Genomic DNA, 17,760 nt, shown 5'->3' with positions numbered 1-17,760 from the left:
AAGAGGAAATAAATGACTCCCTCTCACTAATTAAAGTCATTGCTTTAATGTCAGCCATCTCCCCCTTTTTTTTTAAAAAAAAAATAGAAACTGTCGCTTTAATACATTAAAAAAACACACTATAATTATTTTTGAGCCTTGAGGACCTTCTTGACGATCTTTTGTTCTTCAATCAAGAAAGCACGAACGATACGGTTTCTGACACAGTGGGCACAACGAGAACCACCGTAGGCACGGCTAACGTGCTTGTTGGTCTTGGAAACAGTGGCGAATTCACGGGCACGAAGAGCCTTGATCTAATCACAATCATTAATATGTGTTTTTGTCGACATTCTATATATATATATATATACATACACCAGCGAGAGTTTCACCACAGTCACCACAACGAGGAGCCTTGACAGGCTTCTTTTCGTATTGGTAGACAAGGTTACCACCTAATGATGGTCAGCACATGATGTCTATTTATTCAATCTATCTTTACCGGGAGTCTTTACGGCTCTGACACGGTTAGAACGAGTGTTGTAAGACAAACGACGACGATAAGTGAGTCTCTGAGCCATTCTGTTGTTGAATTGTCAATGGTGTATATAAATAAAATAAAATAAAATGAAATTCGTTAGCATCCAAATCCATCCATCTTATCCATCCATCTCATCCATCCATTATGCTACATGAAACAGAAAAAAAAAGCATAAAACAATGCATTTACCTAGTATAGTGACAACGTTCGATTAAGAAGGGGGAGAGTGAACTGCTTCTTTATTCATACGTTTTATGTCACTTGGGATTCAGACAGTGTAAAAATTAAAAGTCAGACGATATTCAGTTTGGACAGCTTTGAATGTGTTAAAATTTTGGCAATCCTAACCACAATACAAAGCACCTAGCTATGACACAGAACATTTTGACATAAAGTGTACAAAGCGTAGGACTCTGCGATGTGAATTCACGAATGAGGCTACAAGTAATTGTGATGTGTTCATCTGCATTGATCAAAACAAAAGGAAATTGAACGATATGTCAACTTTCATTTATTTTCGATGGGAGCAATGATAGAGCAAGAGCACTGAAAGTATACAGGCCTATTGATTGCCTCATTGCAGATCTATTGACTAAAGTGATCGTTATGGCTTTCCTTTTTCTTTGTGTTTTTAGGTGTAGTTTCTAATGAGAACTACTCTTATGACTTATTGAATCGTGATGTCCTCACGGTCCATCTTGGTAGATGAGCTCTCATCAGCTAGAAGAGACTCATGGACTGGATTGTAATAAATAAAATCCATAATTTAAAAAACTGATTTAGATAAAGATGCTTATTTAGTCTGAAAAAAGTATTCAGGTGGTCTGAAATAATATTTCTATTGTCTAAATCAAAGTGCTTAAATTGTCCAAAAATTATTTTATTTAGTCAGGTATTGAAAAGCTGTGCTCCAACAAGAGTGGAAGACACCTGAGAAGGAGTATGAAGCACCCTTGGCCGGAAGCATGTCAAGCTATGATTAAAGCAAAAGGCGGCCACACCAAATATCAGCCCTTTCTCTTTTTTTAAAAATAATCTTAGCTTTTATTCCACAGGATTCATAGTGCTAATCTATTATGCTTTGAGAGCTTATTCAAGAATAGAAAGCACGCAAGTTTTTTTGGTTTAGAAATTATTCAACATTACTAAACATCTCTAAGTGTAGCTGTATAAGCTGAAAGAAGTCAACATAACTGATCTTTGCTAGCAAAAATTAACCAGTCAAATATTCTTTAAAACAGTCAGGAGCTACTTTAGGAAATCAAGCTTGTCATGCTTATTCAAATGATCATCAATTTGTTAGTTCACCTAATTATTTAATAGAGTATAAAGTCTATAGGGGGCTGATAATCAAAAATGGAAAACCGTACGCCCCTAGCATTACCCCAAAGTTGCTTATTTCTTATAATTGAAATACTTGATCTCAATTAGACTCGTCCAGAAATAAATTTAATTGGTCTACAAAAAAAATGCAAAAAAATATCTCAAAATTTACGTAGTTTGTTTTTGGCATAAAATCACTTCCTTTTTTCCACTCTTTCTTTTCTCTTTTCGTTACATATCATGGCCTCAGTAAGTTTATATATAGGAAGACATACATATTGATACCATTTCTTCTACTGTAGTTTTTCTTCGAAGACTATCATTTTCCTAGTGAGCTCTATAGTCGAGAAACTGGTGATTTTACAACACCTGTTCGAACTTTACTTGATTTTGCTCCTCATATCCTACAAGAACTACCCAAGAAAGAGAAAGTAAGTGCTTTTTATGTATCTCAAAGTGACTTATTGTTTTATGCAGGAACAAAAGCCAATCAATTCACCTTCAGAAGATTCCTGGACAAAGAATACAACACCAACAAGTTATCTTGGATCACTTCTCACATCAGAAAGAGCGCATGCTATCGCGGAATTTGTGATACGATGTGGAAACGAATATTTCAAAACAACAGAAGACAAAAGGCGTCAAGAACAAGAGTTTAAAGAGTTTGAGACACGATATAAGGAACAAAGACAAAAAAAGAGAGGTTGGTTTAATACTTTTAGTTCAACATCAGACAGTGAAGAAGAAACACTAGAGCAACAACTGAAGGAAAAAGAGGAAAAAGAGAAACAGGAAGCTAAGAGGAAAAAAGAAAAAGAAGATCTAAAGGCTCTAGCACCTCATACGTCAACAAGTACAATGGCTAAATCAGCAGTAGCAGCAAGTGTGTTGTCCTTATCACTTTACTCTACCTATCAGGCCAGTGTTAAATTCAGTGAAGTCTCTTTTCATAACCAACTTGAAATTTTGATCACACAAGTTCAGTCCATACTTCAGAGTACTCAAGTATGGATTGAAGAGCATGACAAATTAGGCGACGGAGTACCTAATCAGATTCGATCGGATGTCATACAACTGAAGCAGATCGTTGATTACCTGGTAAGATTAGATCCTCGCTCAAATAAAAAGATAGAAGCAGCCGGATGGAGTTTCGGTGCTTTGGGTGGATTATCAGCTTTGGGTGGTCTTGCATTAGGCAGTGCCACTGTGGCTACAGGTGGTGCTGCTCTTGCATTAGGCGGTGTTGTCGTGATGATCTCTTCAAAAGCTCAAGGCAAAAGTCAGCTTGGTGCAAGACTTTTGTTAGAAAACCAAGTCCGTGAAAGAGTATCTAGTTGCCAAAAAGCAAAAGAAGAACGTACACAACTTATTGAGCAAGGCTTCACAAATCAGATAAAAAAGGAAAAGACAAATTCTATTGAGCCTGAAAAAGAAAAGCCAAGCAAACAGAAACCTGCAGTAACAAATCAAGAGCCATTGCATAAAGCCATACCTCTATCAAAAAAAAAGGTTGTTGTACCAAATTAGTTGCACAAACATGACATCAATATTAAATAAAGTTACTCTGATGATATGCTAATACCCTTCTTCAAACTATCTTGAAGCACTTTTCTACTATTCTGCAGATACAAATATTGTTTATGCAAAAAGCCATTGATGTCCAGTATGAATTGAGTTTATTTCTCAAAAAAAAAAAAAAGAATGCAAGTCCATGACTGCAACTTGGTATTAAAAAGCATGATGTTTCTCTTTATTCTTAAAGAATTTTCTCTTAAAAAGAGAATAACGGATGATTTTTGACAGTTTTTATGTATTACATTATTGTCTTGATTAAATAGTGAAATGACATAGCAGTAGCTGCATAGAGAAGAAATTATAAATCCTTCTCAAAATAGCCCAAATGGCTCTTGTACATGTCATTTTTTGAGCCTAGTTGTCCATCACTTTTTGTCGAATTGTCACGAATGAACTCCGTTAATCTGGATCTTTCTCGAATAATAGAGCAAGTTCAGGATCACCTGAGTTTTAATCATCGTCTTCCGAAAAGTAAACATATAAAAAGCCTTGCATTTATTTTCTCTTTTCTTTTCTATTTCATATATCGAAATATAACATAAACAATTATGAGTGGAATGAATTTTACAGATAAAGTTGAAAAGGCTTTAGCCAAAGCTCAAGCCTTAGCTCGCGACTTCGGAAACTCTCAGATTATGCCCGCACATATCGCCTGTGCTTTATTGGACGAAACTGAAGAGACACCATTATTCAAGTCGATTATTGAAAAAGCTGGTGCTGATCCCGGTTTAGTTGAAAGAGAATATAAGCGTATACTTGCCAAGTTGCCTTCCCAAGACCCTGCTCCTGTGGAAGTCTCTATTGGTCCACAAACCGCAAAGTTGTTACGTTCTGCTGAAAAACACATGAAAGATCAAAAGGACTCATTTATCTCAGTCGACCATATCATCCTTGCATTTTCTGAAGACGATGCTATGTTCAAGCCCCTAAAAGACGCAGGTATCACGAAAAAGTCTCTTCAATCAGCTATTGCCCAAATTCGTGGTAATCGTCGTGTCGATTCTAAGAACGCTGAAGAAGTTTATGAAGCTCTTTCAAAATACGCTATTGATCTTACACAGATGGCTCAAGCTGGTAAATTAGATCCTGTGATTGGCCGTGATGATGAAATTCGTCGTGTTATCCGTGTATTAGCTAGACGTACAAAGAATAACCCTGTCTTGGTGGGTGAACCTGGTGTTGGTAAGACTGCAATTGCTGAAGGTTTAGCTCGCCGTATTGTGGAGAGAGATGTTCCTCAATCTCTACAATGTAAGCTCTTCTCTTTGGATATGGGTGCTCTTATTGCTGGCGCCAAATACCGTGGTGAATTTGAAGAACGTTTGAAGGCTGTTCTCAAGGAAGTCAAGGACTCTAAAGAAGGTGTTATCTTATTTATTGATGAAATCCACACTGTATTGGGTGCAGGTAAGGCGGAAGGTTCTATGGATGCTGCCAACTTGCTGAAACCCATGTTGGCCCGTGGTGAATTACGTTGTATTGGTGCTACCACTATCACTGAATACCGTGAAATTGAAAAAGATCCTGCCTTTGAGCGTCGTTTCCAAAAGGTGGATGTTGGCGAACCTTCTGTGCCTGCTACTATCTCTATTCTTCGTGGCCTCAAGGAACGTTATGAAAACTATCATGGTGTCAAGATTACGGATGCTGCTTTAGTCCATGCTGCCCAACTTTCAGATCGTTATATCACTACCCGTTTCTTACCTGATAAGGCCATCGATTTAATTGATGAAGCTGCTGCAAATACTCGTGTCCAACTGGATTCCAAGCCTGAAGAAATCGATGTTCTTGAGCGTAAGCGATTCCAACTTGAAATTGAAGCCAAGGCTTTGGAAAAAGAAAAGAACAACAAGGATTCTAAGGAGCGTCTACAAGCTGTCACTGAAGAAATTGCTCGTCTTGACGAAGAACTGAAGCCTTTGAAACTCAAGTATGAAATGACAAAGGGTCGCCTTGATCAAATCCGTGATTTGAAGCAAAAATTAGATGATCTCAGATCAAAGGCTACTGAAGCTAAGAACCGCAAGGATATTGACACTGCTGCGGATATCGAATTCTATGCTATTCCTGATGTTGAACAACGCATTGCAGAACAACAAGCCCAATATCAACGCAAGATGAGTGAAGCTGCTGCTAATGAAAACCCTGACAACACTATCTTGTCTGAAGTGGTTCGTCCTGAGCAAATCATGGAGGTTGTTTCTCGTTGGACTGGTATTCCTGTCCAAAGCTTAGCCAAGACTGAACGTGAAAAGCTCTTGTCAATGGAAATTGAAATTGCCAAGAAGGTGGTTGGTCAAGACACTGCAATTAAGGCTATTTCCAACGCTATTCGTATCTCCAAGGCTGGTCTTCAAGATCCCAATAAACCTTTGGCTTCCTTTATGTTTCTGGGTCCTACTGGTGTTGGTAAGACTTTGCTCTGCAAGACATTGGCTGAATTCTTATTTGATGATGCCCGTAACATGATTCGTATTGATATGAGTGAATTGATGGAACAACACAGTGTTGCTAAGTTGATTGGTGCTCCTCCTGGCTATGTTGGACATGAAGAAGGTGGTCTCTTTGAACAAGTCCGTCGTAAGCCTTACTCAGTGGTCTTGCTTGATGAACTTGAAAAGGCCCACAAGGACGTCGCTAATGTTCTCTTGCAAGTACTTGATGAAGGCTTTATTCATGATTCCAAGGGTCGTAAGATTGACTTCCGTAACTCTATCATTGTCATGACTTCTAACTTGGGTTCTGGTCTCTTAATTGATGAACATGTTGGCGACACTATTGTCTTGAAGGAGAAGATTTTGGAAATTGTTCGTCAACACTTTAGTCCCGAATTTACAAACAGAATTGATGAATTGGTCATCTTTAACCGTCTTACACAAAACAACATTGTTGGTATTGTCGATGTCCGTCTTCAAGAAATTCAAGAACGTATGAATGATCGTCGTATTACTCTGCAAGTCTCTGAACCCGCTAAGCATTGGCTCGGTACTCATGGCTATGAACCTATCTTTGGTGCTCGTCCATTGAATCGTCTCATTCAACAACGTATCTTGAATCCTTTGGCCAAGTTAATTCTTGATGGTGGTATTCGTAATGGTGAAGTTGCCCAAGTAGATATCAATAGTGAAGGTGAAGTTGATATCCTTCGTAACCATGAAAGCGAAGCTGGCTATATTGAAGAACCAATGGACGAAGATAATGAACTTGATATGGACTAAGTCTCTTTTTTTTCTTGTAATATATATTTATCATTGTATCATTGTAAATAAAATTACATACTTTATTCTTTTTAAACAACTTGCTCTTTCAAAACGATGTTACTTCTTTGAATTGAAACACAGATGGTTTGACTTGCAAAAAAAAACAATTTCCTCCACTTTCCACACTATTTTTCCTTTTCTCTTTTTTTTTCTTCTTTGTTTATAACTAAAGACTATGGCTGCAGGTAAAAGAGAACTTCCTCCCAAAGAGGCGGCTGTATTCAGAAACCTTTTGGTAAAGTTATAAACTTATACGCGTTTGTTTTTCTCTAACTAGTCTATAGAAAAACTATGAGCTTCGTCAATACAAAAAAGGTTTAAAGTTGGCAGAAGGTATTCTCAAAAGTTGTCCTGACCACGGTGGTAAGCGTACACTTCAACAAAGCGCTATTTTTTTTTATTAAAGTATTCGAACAGAAACCTTGGCTATGAAGGGTTTATTTTTGAACAACCTCGAAAAGAAAGAAGAGGGTTATGAATATGTCAAAAAGGGTCTTTTAAAAGACTTGACTTCTCATATTTGTAAGTTGAAATTAGTAAACAAAAGTTTTTTTTTCTTGCTTAACTCTCTTGCTAGGTTGGCACGTCTATGGTCTTTTGTACCGTGCTGATAAAAACTATGAAGAAGCAGCCAAGTGTTACGCAAATGCTCTCAAGTTCAATAAGAACGACATCAATATACTTCGTGACTATGCTGTACTTCAAACTCAAATGCGTCATTACAACCCTCTTGTTGTAAGCACAAATGGAAAACGATAAACAAGCTGGATTAACAAATTCTCGGTTGATACATAGGAAACACGTACTAAACTCTTAGAAGCCAGACCTCAGAACCCGCCCTTATGGCTTGGTTTAGCTATTGCTTATCAACTTGTGAATGAACCCTTGAAGGGTGTCAAGGTTTTGAAGACACAAGCTGAATCTAATGTTCAAGTATGTATTATATTAAGGTTCAAGAAGTGGCTTATTTTGTTTGTAGGCTGCTGCTACTGATTTTGAACGATCAGAATTACACATGTATGAAAATATGCTTTTGGAAGAAGCTGGGGACTATCAACAAGCATTGGATCACCTTATTGAGATTGAGTCTCAAGTGACTGACAAGAGAGCCTGGAAAGAAAAGAATGCTTTGTATTTGAGCAAATTGGATAGAAAGGAAGAAGCAGAGAAAGCCTATAGAGAATTGATTAGTCAAAACCCCAACAATGTCGATTACATTAATCAAGTTTTGGCTCTCAAGGATAAAGGTAAAAATGAAGCATATGTGGATGTGCATTTACTTAGACAATCTATAGCTGAGATTAATCAAACTCTTTCTGATTTTTTCGCCCAATATCCTCGCTCAAAGACTATTGAACAACTTATCCTTCAATATGCTGAAGGTGAATCATTCAAGGTCAAGGTTGAAGCTTCTCTTCAAAATGGATTAAGAAAGGGCATCCCTTCTTTATTTACTTCCATGAAGAGATACTATGCTGATTCCGAAAAGAAGCGTGTCATTGAAGAACTCGTCAATGGTTATTATATTTCTTTGGAAAAGAACGGTACTTTCAATGGAGAAGGCAGTAAAGAACCCCTACTGCCTTGTTATGGACATTATACTATCTTGCAAAGCAATATGATTTCTACAAACAAAATGATAAGGCTCTTGAATTAATCAACAAGGCTATTACCCATACTCCTACTGTAGTAGAACTTTACATGACAAAGGGAAGAATTTTGAAGCATGCAGGCAAGATTGAAGAAGCCTCTCAAGTCATGAATGAAGCTCGTGAAATTGATCTTCAGGATCGTTTCATTAATTCTAAATGTGCCAAGTATATGATGCGTGCTGGTAAGATTGAAGAAGCTGAACGTATCTTGACTTTGTTTACCCGTAAGGATATCGAAGCTCTTCAAGACTTAACTGATATGCAATGCCAATGGTTTATGATTGAAGAAGGCAATGCTTATCTTCAAAAGAAGGAATACGGCAAGGCTTTAAAACGTTTCCATGCCCTTGAAAAGTTCTATGCTGATTACTTTGACGATCAATTCGATTTCCATAGCTACTGTCTTCGCAAATTGACTTTGCGTGCTTATGTTGAAGCTTTGCGTTGGGAAGATAAACTCAAGGCCCATCCATTCTATCTTAAGGCTGCTAAAGGTGCTATTCAGGCCTACATGGCTATTGCTGACAAGCCCAAGGAAGGCGACGAATTTGATGAAACCAATATGACTGAAGCTGAAAAGAAGAAGGCTAGAAACAAGGCTCGCAAGGCTGCCTTGAAGGCTCAACAAGACCAAGAAGCCAAGAAGGCTACTCAAGTCAAGGAAGAAGTCACAAAGCAAAAGAACGATAAGAAGCCTGTTGACACTGATCCTGAAGGCGAAAGTTATCTCAAGACTCAAACTCCTTTAGATGATGCTCTTCGATTCTTGAAGCCCTTGGAACTTTTGGCTCCTAACAACGCTGAGCTTCATCATCTTGGTTTTGGTATTTATATGCGTCAACAAAAATACTTATTGGCTGCCAAGTCACTTAACAAGGTTGCTAAAGCTGACAAAGATTATCCTTCTTTGAAGACCAACTTGGATAAATTGGATGCCGCCATCAGCACCAAAACAGATTTAGACCCTAGAGTTAAGCAAGTGATTGATCTTCAGCTTGCTGAAGTCAAGATGCTTCTTACTAAAGTTTAAAATGATATATAATAAAACACAATAGAAGAATATCACCTACATCATGCCCTATATGAAAATTGATTCTCATGACTGCGTTTAGTGAGAAGTTGAATGTAGTTTGTTAGCAATACAAAATTTAAGAATGTCGGGGAAGAGTGGTCTATCACTTGGTGTAGCTGAGAAATTGTACATTGATGACGTTTTTATAGAAAGTATGGTAAGGCTATAAAAATAGGAGATTTGTTGCTTTTCCTTTCCCCCCAAGAACTATTGTCTAGGCCTATTTTGTTCTGCTGTCTATTAAGACTGAAATAAGTTCTTTTCCTTCTGGAAATACTGCCGGGTAGAGAAAGAGAAAGAAAAAAAAAAGAACATATTGCTTACTCAAGCATGAGCAGTACAAACGCGGGAGATAGGCAAGCTACGCAGTTCTTTCAAGTAGTCTGGTTTTGGGATGCCGTACCTGAGAAAAGGCATTTTACCATTTAAAAAAATGTCTTTGTTTTTGAGAATAATGTACTTGATCGATCCATTCGTATGTGGTACGTTAAATGTCATTGTTATTTGTGACTTGTGCTACTGATTATGATGCCCGGCTCAAATAACTGTTAATTTACAAAAAGATCGTCGCCTATTTTTGGTATCTGTAAAACCATACGTTATGTTTCAATTTAATTGTGCTGAGTGACAAGCACAAATGCGTGTGGCCCTTAATTCTGGTCCCTCTTTCAGATTGACTGACCGAAATTGACGTTTTGATCTAAATTCTTGCCCCGTCCAACACTCTATTTTTAATATAAATACAACAAAGTTTGTATTATTTTCTCTCTCTCTCTTTCTTTCTTTCTTTTTTTTCTATCATGGATATCTGTCTTTTACTCAACACAACACCTTCTAAAGAAAAAGAAAGACCTTTTGCATGTCATTGGAACAACGAATGTACAAAAAGTTTTACGAGAAAATCAGATCTTGTACGCCATAAACGAATTCATACAGGTGAAAGGCCATATCACTGTCAATGGAGTAATTGTAATAAACAGTTTATTCAACGATCAGCATTGACGGTTCATCTCAGGACTCATACAGGCGAAAGACCTCATGTCTGTGAGTTCTCAGATTGTCAAAAATCATTTAGTGATGTAAGTAATATGTTAAATTACAGGGTTCGCTTATCATATCAGTCATCTTCATTAGCCCGGCATCGCAGAACACATTCAGGAAAAAGACCTTACAATTGCGAGAAATGTAATAAGCGCTTTACACGAAATGCAACACTTAAAAGACATCAAGAGCAAATACATGATACACAGTAAGTATTTTTTTTTATTTCCATTGGACTTCTTTATCTGATGATCCTTAGAACAGTTACACAACAGCCATTCCATTGTCATTCTTTAGATCCCGAGGAAGACTTGCAGCACGTGAAACAACCTAGCCAATATCCATTAACACCACCTCAGGAATCCGCTTTCCTGTCTAAGAAAGCCATGAGGGACGAGTACTTTCGCTCCTTTTGCTATAAGCAAAATAATTCTTTATCACTAATGTACTTGCCATCTTTTCAAAATCAAGAATATCAATTCCATAACCTTTATGCATAAAGACGCTTATTAGAGAATCACTCTCACTGTACATATATATATATATAAAAAAGCGCATTATACATACAAACATAGAGAATAAAAAAATAGAAAAAAAAAGTCTTTATTTTCATAGGTGTATGTGGTATTTTTTTTTAAAAAGAGAAATGTATGTATGTATAATTAACGAAGGGCTGTATTGCTTCTTTTGACTAATTCCTTCTTTTCAGTTGAACGACGAGAATCTGAACCAAGGCGAGCTTTTCCATCAGCCTCAAAGATTCTCCAGAACTTGAGGTTTTCATCGGCAGCAGCAGTAGCTAATACTTGGCCATCAGGACTCAAAGCAGAATGTAGAATACGTGAATCATGAGCAGGGATATCAATAATCTTCTTAAGACTAGTATAACTCCAGACTGTAATTTGATTATGGGGTAAACCATGTGTAGAAACAATTTCTTTGTAATGCTGAGACCAGTGAAGTGAAGTAACTTGAGATCCAGGTGAAAGTGATTTAAGACAAGAGCCACTTGTTGTATCCCAAAAATGAATCTTTTTATCATCACGACCACCACCTGTGGCAAGCATATTGTGTGTCCAAGGGCACCAAGCAAGAGCCTAAGTTGATTAGTCAGAATAAAGATTTGATGCGTACTTACTTTGACAGCCCCTAAATGCTTTCTTCTTGTATGTTTAGGAGTACTGGTTCGAGCATCCCAAATGTTGACAGCATTATCGTTACCACCACTAGCCAAGAGTTGACCATCCCAACGCCATTTGAGGCCACAGACTTCGTCTTCGTGGTTCAAAAGTTTACGCACAACATGCGATTTGATACGTACATCGTGGTTGAAGATACTGCCATCACCAGCACCAGAAGAAACCATGTGTTTGTCCCAAGCAACAACACCAATTCTTCCTTTTTGGCCACGCATGGAACGTAATTTGGTATTGGCTTGTACATCCCAGATTTGAGTATCACCCGTAGTTGTGCCTACACAGAGATAAGAACCATCTCCTGACCAAGAAACAGACGCGACTGTGTCTTCATCATTGTAGTTGAGTGCTTGAATAGTACCGTTGTTTGCATTCCAAAGATAAACGGCTTTATCAAGGGCAACAGCAACTACGTTGGTCTTGGACCAGTCAAGTACATTGAGATAGTAATCATCAGCGATGTAAGGTGCATCCAAAATCTTTTCAGGTGTAAGTAGAATGTGTCGCTTCACATGATTGGCAGTGTGTGTGCTCAACACATCTTTGGGTGCATTTTTTGTCATGTTGTTCTTTGGAATTGGAGCAGGAGGCGTATAGCTCAAGATACGTTTTGTGGTATCAATACCAACAGCTTTGGCTATTTGCTCAGACAAAGAATCTGACTCATTGTTATGGTTGATGTTGAATTGAGCAGAAGCCATATCAGCAATGATAGGTGTACAACGATCATACTATAAATGATTAAAAATATAAATCATAACGAATAAAAAGACTTACATGCTTATTGTTACACGTCTTTTTGTTGGGAGGTAAAGAAGTCGTAAGCCATTTCTCGTTTACTGTATCAAGGTGAGAAGTAGCAGAATGAGAGCGTTTAAAAGGTGGAGGGGTTGCAACAGAAGAAGACTTATCAGACGCTGAATAGAGCACAGGGTGAGTACTGGTTGTGGGAAGTGGTGCGGTAGTCTTCTTTTTGCTATAATAAAAGTCATAAAACGTCTTTTGTTTCGTGGGCGCTTTTTCTTTGTTCTCAGAGGGTTGAATATTATCGTCTGTAGAAGACAAGGGCGTTCTGGATGGAGACAGGTACTTTCGAATAGGAGAAGAGGACCGACTCTTTGCAGAGCGTTCTCTGTTAGACTCTAAATCAGTGGAAGACATGACAACCAGACACAGTTGATTCCAAGGTAGAGTCTAAAAAGAAAAAAGTGAAAAGAAAGAGAGAAAAGTATCTGTATCACGTCTATAATGCGTACACACACACACACGACCAAAGAAGAAAGAAAAAATTGTTCGTGTAGCGTGACTGTAAAAAAAATTGCGCTTATTTCACCTAAAGATAGGAGCTCAGATTTGTACTTGTTCTTCGCATTTATGCTTCTATTAAGACTATTGAGTTCACTATGTCTGTTTCTGAATACAAGAGCTATGTTAAGCGTGAGCCTGAAGTTTATGATGTTAAATGAGTCTACAAAAATAAAAACAATTTCATTGAACGCACCTATTTTCGGCAAGTGATCATATCTACATAATCAAAACACAAAACACCCTTCTACGCTGTACATTAGCTACGTACACATACGATAACAACGTACGTTTCGGAGTGAATAGCAATTTAAAGCTTTTGTCTAATGAAGAGTACGACTTTACTATGCCAACTCTAGGCCAGCTACATATCGAGATTTTTTACATTGATTCAGGTACTATCATACAAAGTAAACGCATTCTGTTTGCCTTGTCGCATATAATCGCAAACAATGGTACTTTTGTTCGCTTGATGGACTTTGGTCTATCATACTATGATCTAGTTGAAATTTATGAAATATTCTTGTTAATTATAAGATTCGAATGCAGAGGACTTGAGTTGGCTTTTGGTATGAAAATTGATAGACACATTATGCTCGTTTTTTTTTCGAAAAACGTATAATCAATTTTGTATCCCAAAAGCATAAAGAAACTCATTGCAAAAGACTCACAGAAACATAGCTTTTTTCTGTATCCTAGCACTGGAATAGAGATGCGAATTCTGCTGCCAATAGCAAAAGCATGCCCATAAATTATATATAATCAGGATTTGATCTTTGTTTGAGGCCAGCTGTATTTAATGGAGGTCAGCAAGGCCAAGGATTGTACAAAAGGTCTATCAAGCAAGTCTTTTAGGTTATATACTATTTTAAGGATTAGTGGTCACAATATCAAATTTTCTATAGGTAGAGTTCGAAAAGGGATTACAAAATTGGTCAAGACGCGACTTGTTTATCTTCTTATATGGAACGTTGGCAAGATCAAGTAGTGTCTCAAGTAGGTGGTTGTAGTGAGCTTGTACACCACATTATACAGAGAATAAGTGCTGCAACCCTTTCGTCTCGATCCAAGGGCATACTGTTGTATGGAAAACCAGGCACAGGCAAAACCGCTTTAGCTATGGCTGTTGCAAGTAAAGTTGAATATGTTTAGATTACCTTGAGAGCTAATATTTGAAAAAGAATTCTCCAACTTACCATACTATGTACTAAATACTCCTGATATATTTCAGACAGGTACTACGCATATATGCATATACGTCTTTCTAAACTGTCCTATATAGAGGAAGGAGTGAGTGAAACAAAACTATTTGCTTTTTTTGAACAAGCTAAACGATGCAATGCTTTGTCTATCTTGATATTGGATGAGATTGATATGATTGCTGGCAAATGGACATCAAAAAGGAGTGCATTAGATATGCGTATTTCTTCTCTATTGATGTCTTTAATCGACAAGTCAGACAATGTGTTTTTAATTGGGCTGACAAATCGAATTCATGCTATTGAACCTGCTTTCTTGAGATCAGGTCGTCTTGATGATTTACAAGAAATAGTGATCAAATATCCTGAGCAAAGACAACAAATATTAGAGATTATTACAAAAGGCAAGTGAGCATATCCTATCGACATATTGACAGTTGTGTAGATTTGCCTTTTAAATCAACTCAAGAACGTACTCAAATACTACTGGAAATGTCCCAAAAGACGCATGGATTTGTCCCTTCAGACTTACAAAGTCTATCATCACAAGCTACACTTTTACTTATCAAACAGCAATCATCACATGTCACAATGGATCATTTTCATTATGCTCTCTCTATTGTTAAGCCTTCTAATCTGAATGAATTTGCATCTCGAGTACCTGATGTTTCATTTAAAGATATTTTCGGTATTGATGATATTATTCAAGAAATCAAAACGTCTGTTATACAACCCTTTCAGCAACCTCATAAATATCTTGAATTAGGTATTTCTCCTCCCAAGGGCATTCTGATACATGGTCCCACAGGTGTTGGTAAAACAATGCTCTGTTCTGCTCTGGCATCAGAAGCAGGTGTCAACTTCATGCTAGTTGAGAGTTCACAAATCAGATCTAAAATTGTTGGGGAGTCTGAAAAAGGCATTGCTAAACTATTTGCTCAAGCAAGATCCAATGCACCTTGTATTTTGTTTATTGATCAGGTAAATCTTACTAAAAAAAAACCTTGTCTAATAGTATCAGATTGATATGCTGTTACCGAAAAGAGGAACAAGCCAGTCTTCGGAAAATACAAGTGATCGTATTGTTACGGGCTTCTTAACTGGTAAATTACTCTTTATTTTTTTTTGTTTATCTTGACTAATATGGGATAAATAGAAATGGATGGTTTATTAACAAAGAGTAGAAAAGGGGCTGCTCATATTGGTTTATTAGTCGTTGCTGGTAAATGAAAAGTCAAAAAAAAAAGAAGACTCGCTTAATACTAACTTGCATTTAGCTACAAATCGTATAGATGCTATTGATCCTGCAGTACTAAGACCAGGCCGTTTTGATGAACATATTTATATCCCTTTACCAGATGAAAATGTAAGATTCAAAGAATGTACAGGCTTGTCTTATTTATTATTATTTTTAGCAACGATATGCTACTATTCAAGGCATCAGTGCCAAAATGCCTATAGACATTGATCATCATCAACGAACTGAACTCGTTCAAAAGACAGCAAATTGGTCTGGTAAGGTTATAAGTAGCTATTTATCTACTCACATATTGTCAGGAGCTCAACTAAATAATCTTTTTCGGGAAGCAGCGATGGCAAGTCTTCGCGAAAGTGTAAATAATACGAAGGTAAATTATCATTTAGTTTGACAAAAAGAAACTAATGTTTATTCAAACTAGATTGAATATTCACATATTTTATCGTCATTGTAAAAAATAAAAGAAAAGTTTAGATAGTATAAGAACAAGCTCGATTAGGACTTTGCATCTAAGAATATCCCTTTGAGTTTTCATCGCGATCAAATATTTTATGGGGATTTGAATAGCTTTGAGAGTGTAAAAGCGACACACTAAATATCGCCTTACTGTAAAAGAAAACTGTCAATTAATGCAACTATACACTAAAGTATTTGATGACAAAGAAAAGGTCCAAACACAAGAACATATTCTTTTTTTTTTTATTTTCACGCGTATCTTTCAAAGATGCTAGGTTGGTATGGAACGGGTATTTTAAACAAAAAATAGCAATTTTCTCAGGTGCAAATGCGACATATATGCAAGAGAAATGTGCAATGTGTACAATATAAAGTTAGTATGATAAGTTAACAGGCGTATGAGAAGGTGGAGGAGGTGGATTACAACGGAATTGACTGTACCAGACAGGTGCTGACGTTGAACAATTTGAGTTGCGATGATTTTTTTTATATAAGATGGTTTCAAAAACTTCCAGAGTTTTGTGTACCATGAACGAGTTCTTCTTGAGCTATCAACAACATGGTCTTTTGGAACCGTGTCACTACTGGCCTTAAAGAGCAGGTTTTGTTTCAATTTTGATGTCAATTTATTACTGATTCTGTGCTTTTCTTGTGGCACCATACATTCGTCGCGTAACGTTGAAGGTGATGATGGTGTAACGCTATCTGCTCTGCGTTTATAACTCGAAATGTCATCATAGCATTTCTGAAGCATGTTGATATCTTTTGATTGGCTTTGATTTGAGTGATAGGTACTAGAAATACTCGGAAGTGTCTGACGATAACCCATGGTTTGAAATGAGATACTGACAAAGGAAGAGGACGCTTCCGAACATCTTCCTGGATAATCGTGCTCGGCAGTAGGTAGGAACCGAGAATCGTTATGATAGGGAAAGGGCAATAGACGAGGTGACTCAATGACTTCATCTTGAATGCGTTGGCGCACTTTTCTTCGAGCTGATGTTGACGTATTGGACTCTGTGAATACTGCACTATTTGCAGCGAGCTCATTGCAATACCGAGCAAGCGGTGTATGAGTTGAATCGATCGTTAAAATTTTAGAGAGATTTTCAGCAGTAAGTGGCGCTGCTTTTTTGTACAAGCTATTGTTGTTGTGCTTATGTCCTAGCTTTTGATGAGAGGAATAAGAGCAACAAGATGTCTCTGCTGTAGAAGGTGTATACACCGTAGCATTGAAGTGGTCTTCAGACTGTAACTTGCTATGAAAGGATCCGACTTTTTGCATAGAGAATCAAAATAAATAGAATAAAAAATAAAAGTTGCTTGGATCTCTTTCTGTTAGAGTATTTATAATAAATCTCTTCAATTAGGTAACTAACATACGAATGTACGACGATCTATAGTCGTGTAGCGGGGCCTGTGTGTTAAAAAAAAAGGGGACCAGCCTATCAACGTGTTTTGTACCACAGTTGTCTTGTTATTGTTACGCGTGTCACTCCAAGTTTCTTGAAATACATCTTGATAGCCATCATAAATAAATTCACATGTTGCACTACCGTTTCAACCGAGTATCCTCCGAGAATGCGCTTTTTTTCTTCTTTCAAGTAGATATTTCAAGGCAACTGAGCGTCTAAAACCAGACAAGCTAGTAAAGCAGCAGAAAGAAAATAATGCGAATCAATATACTCTATAAAAGAAAAAAAAAAGAGCAAGCCGTTGCAGAAGACAGTGTAACCGAGCGCTTATCTGTTTCCAGATGAGAATATCTTTTTTTTATTTTCGTTTTATGGTGGCCTAAGCACAATTCATTAGAAGTTATTTAAAGTTTTATTATAGCTTATTTTTTATTGTTCCCCAACAAGACCAGAAAAGTCAAATCCGATGTCGATTTGAATTCAGG

At 37.2% G+C, this 17,760-nt stretch overlaps 8 protein-coding genes across 8 annotated transcripts; 5 read left to right on the top strand and 3 right to left on the bottom strand.

Annotated features, from left to right (window-relative positions):
- Positions 1-2: 2 nt before the first annotated feature.
- Positions 3-735, bottom strand: B0P05DRAFT_544980 (60S ribosomal protein L34-B). Its single transcript, XM_051578588.1, has 4 exons — positions 713-735; positions 485-564; positions 358-437; positions 3-296 (listed from the first exon to the last, which is right to left on the bottom strand). The coding sequence occupies exons 2-4, from the start codon at positions 561-563 to the stop codon at positions 126-128; spliced, it is 330 nt and encodes a 109-aa protein (XP_051433972.1). The 5' UTR covers position 564; positions 713-735; the 3' UTR covers positions 3-125.
- A 1,298-nt stretch (positions 736-2,033) lies between these two features.
- Positions 2,034-3,450, top strand: B0P05DRAFT_544979 (uncharacterized protein). Its single transcript, XM_051578587.1, has 3 exons — positions 2,034-2,095; positions 2,149-2,277; positions 2,324-3,450. The coding sequence occupies exons 1-3, from the start codon at positions 2,087-2,089 to the stop codon at positions 3,371-3,373; spliced, it is 1,188 nt and encodes a 395-aa protein (XP_051433971.1). The 5' UTR covers positions 2,034-2,086; the 3' UTR covers positions 3,374-3,450.
- A 498-nt stretch (positions 3,451-3,948) lies between these two features.
- On the top strand, positions 3,949-6,715 carry B0P05DRAFT_544977 (P-loop containing nucleoside triphosphate hydrolase protein). The gene has a single exon (XM_051578586.1). The coding sequence runs from the start codon at positions 3,970-3,972 to the stop codon at positions 6,637-6,639; it is 2,670 nt and encodes an 889-aa protein (XP_051433970.1). The 5' UTR covers positions 3,949-3,969; the 3' UTR covers positions 6,640-6,715.
- Positions 6,716-6,809: 94 nt separating this feature from the next.
- On the top strand, positions 6,810-9,363 carry B0P05DRAFT_604304 (NMDA receptor-regulated protein 1-domain-containing protein; the record flags this gene model as incomplete). The annotated part of the gene is made up of 8 exons (XM_051583318.1): positions 6,810-6,916; positions 6,966-7,044; positions 7,099-7,203; positions 7,259-7,416; positions 7,477-7,614; positions 7,661-7,928; positions 7,977-8,191; positions 8,296-9,363. Exons 1-8 carry the CDS (start codon positions 6,857-6,859, stop codon positions 9,361-9,363), a joined length of 2,091 nt encoding a protein of 696 aa, XP_051433969.1. The 5' UTR covers positions 6,810-6,856.
- Positions 9,364-10,105: 742 nt separating this feature from the next.
- B0P05DRAFT_511462 (uncharacterized protein) lies at positions 10,106-11,002 on the top strand. The gene is made up of 3 exons (XM_051575616.1): positions 10,106-10,484; positions 10,527-10,654; positions 10,706-11,002. Exons 1-3 carry the CDS (start codon positions 10,206-10,208, stop codon positions 10,944-10,946), a joined length of 648 nt encoding a protein of 215 aa, XP_051433968.1. The 5' UTR covers positions 10,106-10,205; the 3' UTR covers positions 10,947-11,002.
- A 22-nt stretch (positions 11,003-11,024) lies between these two features.
- Positions 11,025-13,209, bottom strand: B0P05DRAFT_131580 (WD40-repeat-containing domain protein). Its single transcript, XM_051573031.1, has 4 exons — positions 13,144-13,209; positions 12,420-13,085; positions 11,585-12,373; positions 11,025-11,543 (listed from the first exon to the last, which is right to left on the bottom strand). Exons 2-4 carry the CDS (start codon positions 12,801-12,803, stop codon positions 11,109-11,111), a joined length of 1,608 nt encoding a protein of 535 aa, XP_051433967.1. The 5' UTR covers positions 12,804-13,085; positions 13,144-13,209; the 3' UTR covers positions 11,025-11,108.
- A 1,528-nt stretch (positions 13,210-14,737) lies between these two features.
- B0P05DRAFT_471769 (P-loop containing nucleoside triphosphate hydrolase protein) lies at positions 14,738-15,795 on the top strand (the record flags this gene model as incomplete). The annotated part of the gene is made up of 4 exons (XM_051574642.1): positions 14,738-15,127; positions 15,168-15,249; positions 15,424-15,512; positions 15,562-15,795. 4 exons carry the CDS (start codon positions 14,738-14,740, stop codon positions 15,793-15,795), a joined length of 795 nt encoding a protein of 264 aa, XP_051433966.1.
- Positions 15,796-16,060: 265 nt separating this feature from the next.
- Positions 16,061-17,231, bottom strand: B0P05DRAFT_131510 (uncharacterized protein). Its single transcript, XM_051573030.1, has one exon. The coding sequence runs from the start codon at positions 17,143-17,145 to the stop codon at positions 16,156-16,158; it is 990 nt and encodes a 329-aa protein (XP_051433965.1). The 5' UTR covers positions 17,146-17,231; the 3' UTR covers positions 16,061-16,155.
- Between the last annotated feature and the right edge of the window lie 529 nt (positions 17,232-17,760).

Source organism: Gilbertella persicaria (assembly GCF_025201335.1).
Source record: "Gilbertella persicaria strain CBS 190.32 chromosome Unknown B0P05scaffold_24, whole genome shotgun sequence".
Lineage (NCBI taxonomy): Eukaryota > Fungi > Mucoromycota > Mucoromycetes > Mucorales > Choanephoraceae > Gilbertella > Gilbertella persicaria.
The sequence above is the reverse complement of the archived record's forward strand: the minus strand, read 5'-3'. Positions and strand labels throughout refer to the sequence as shown.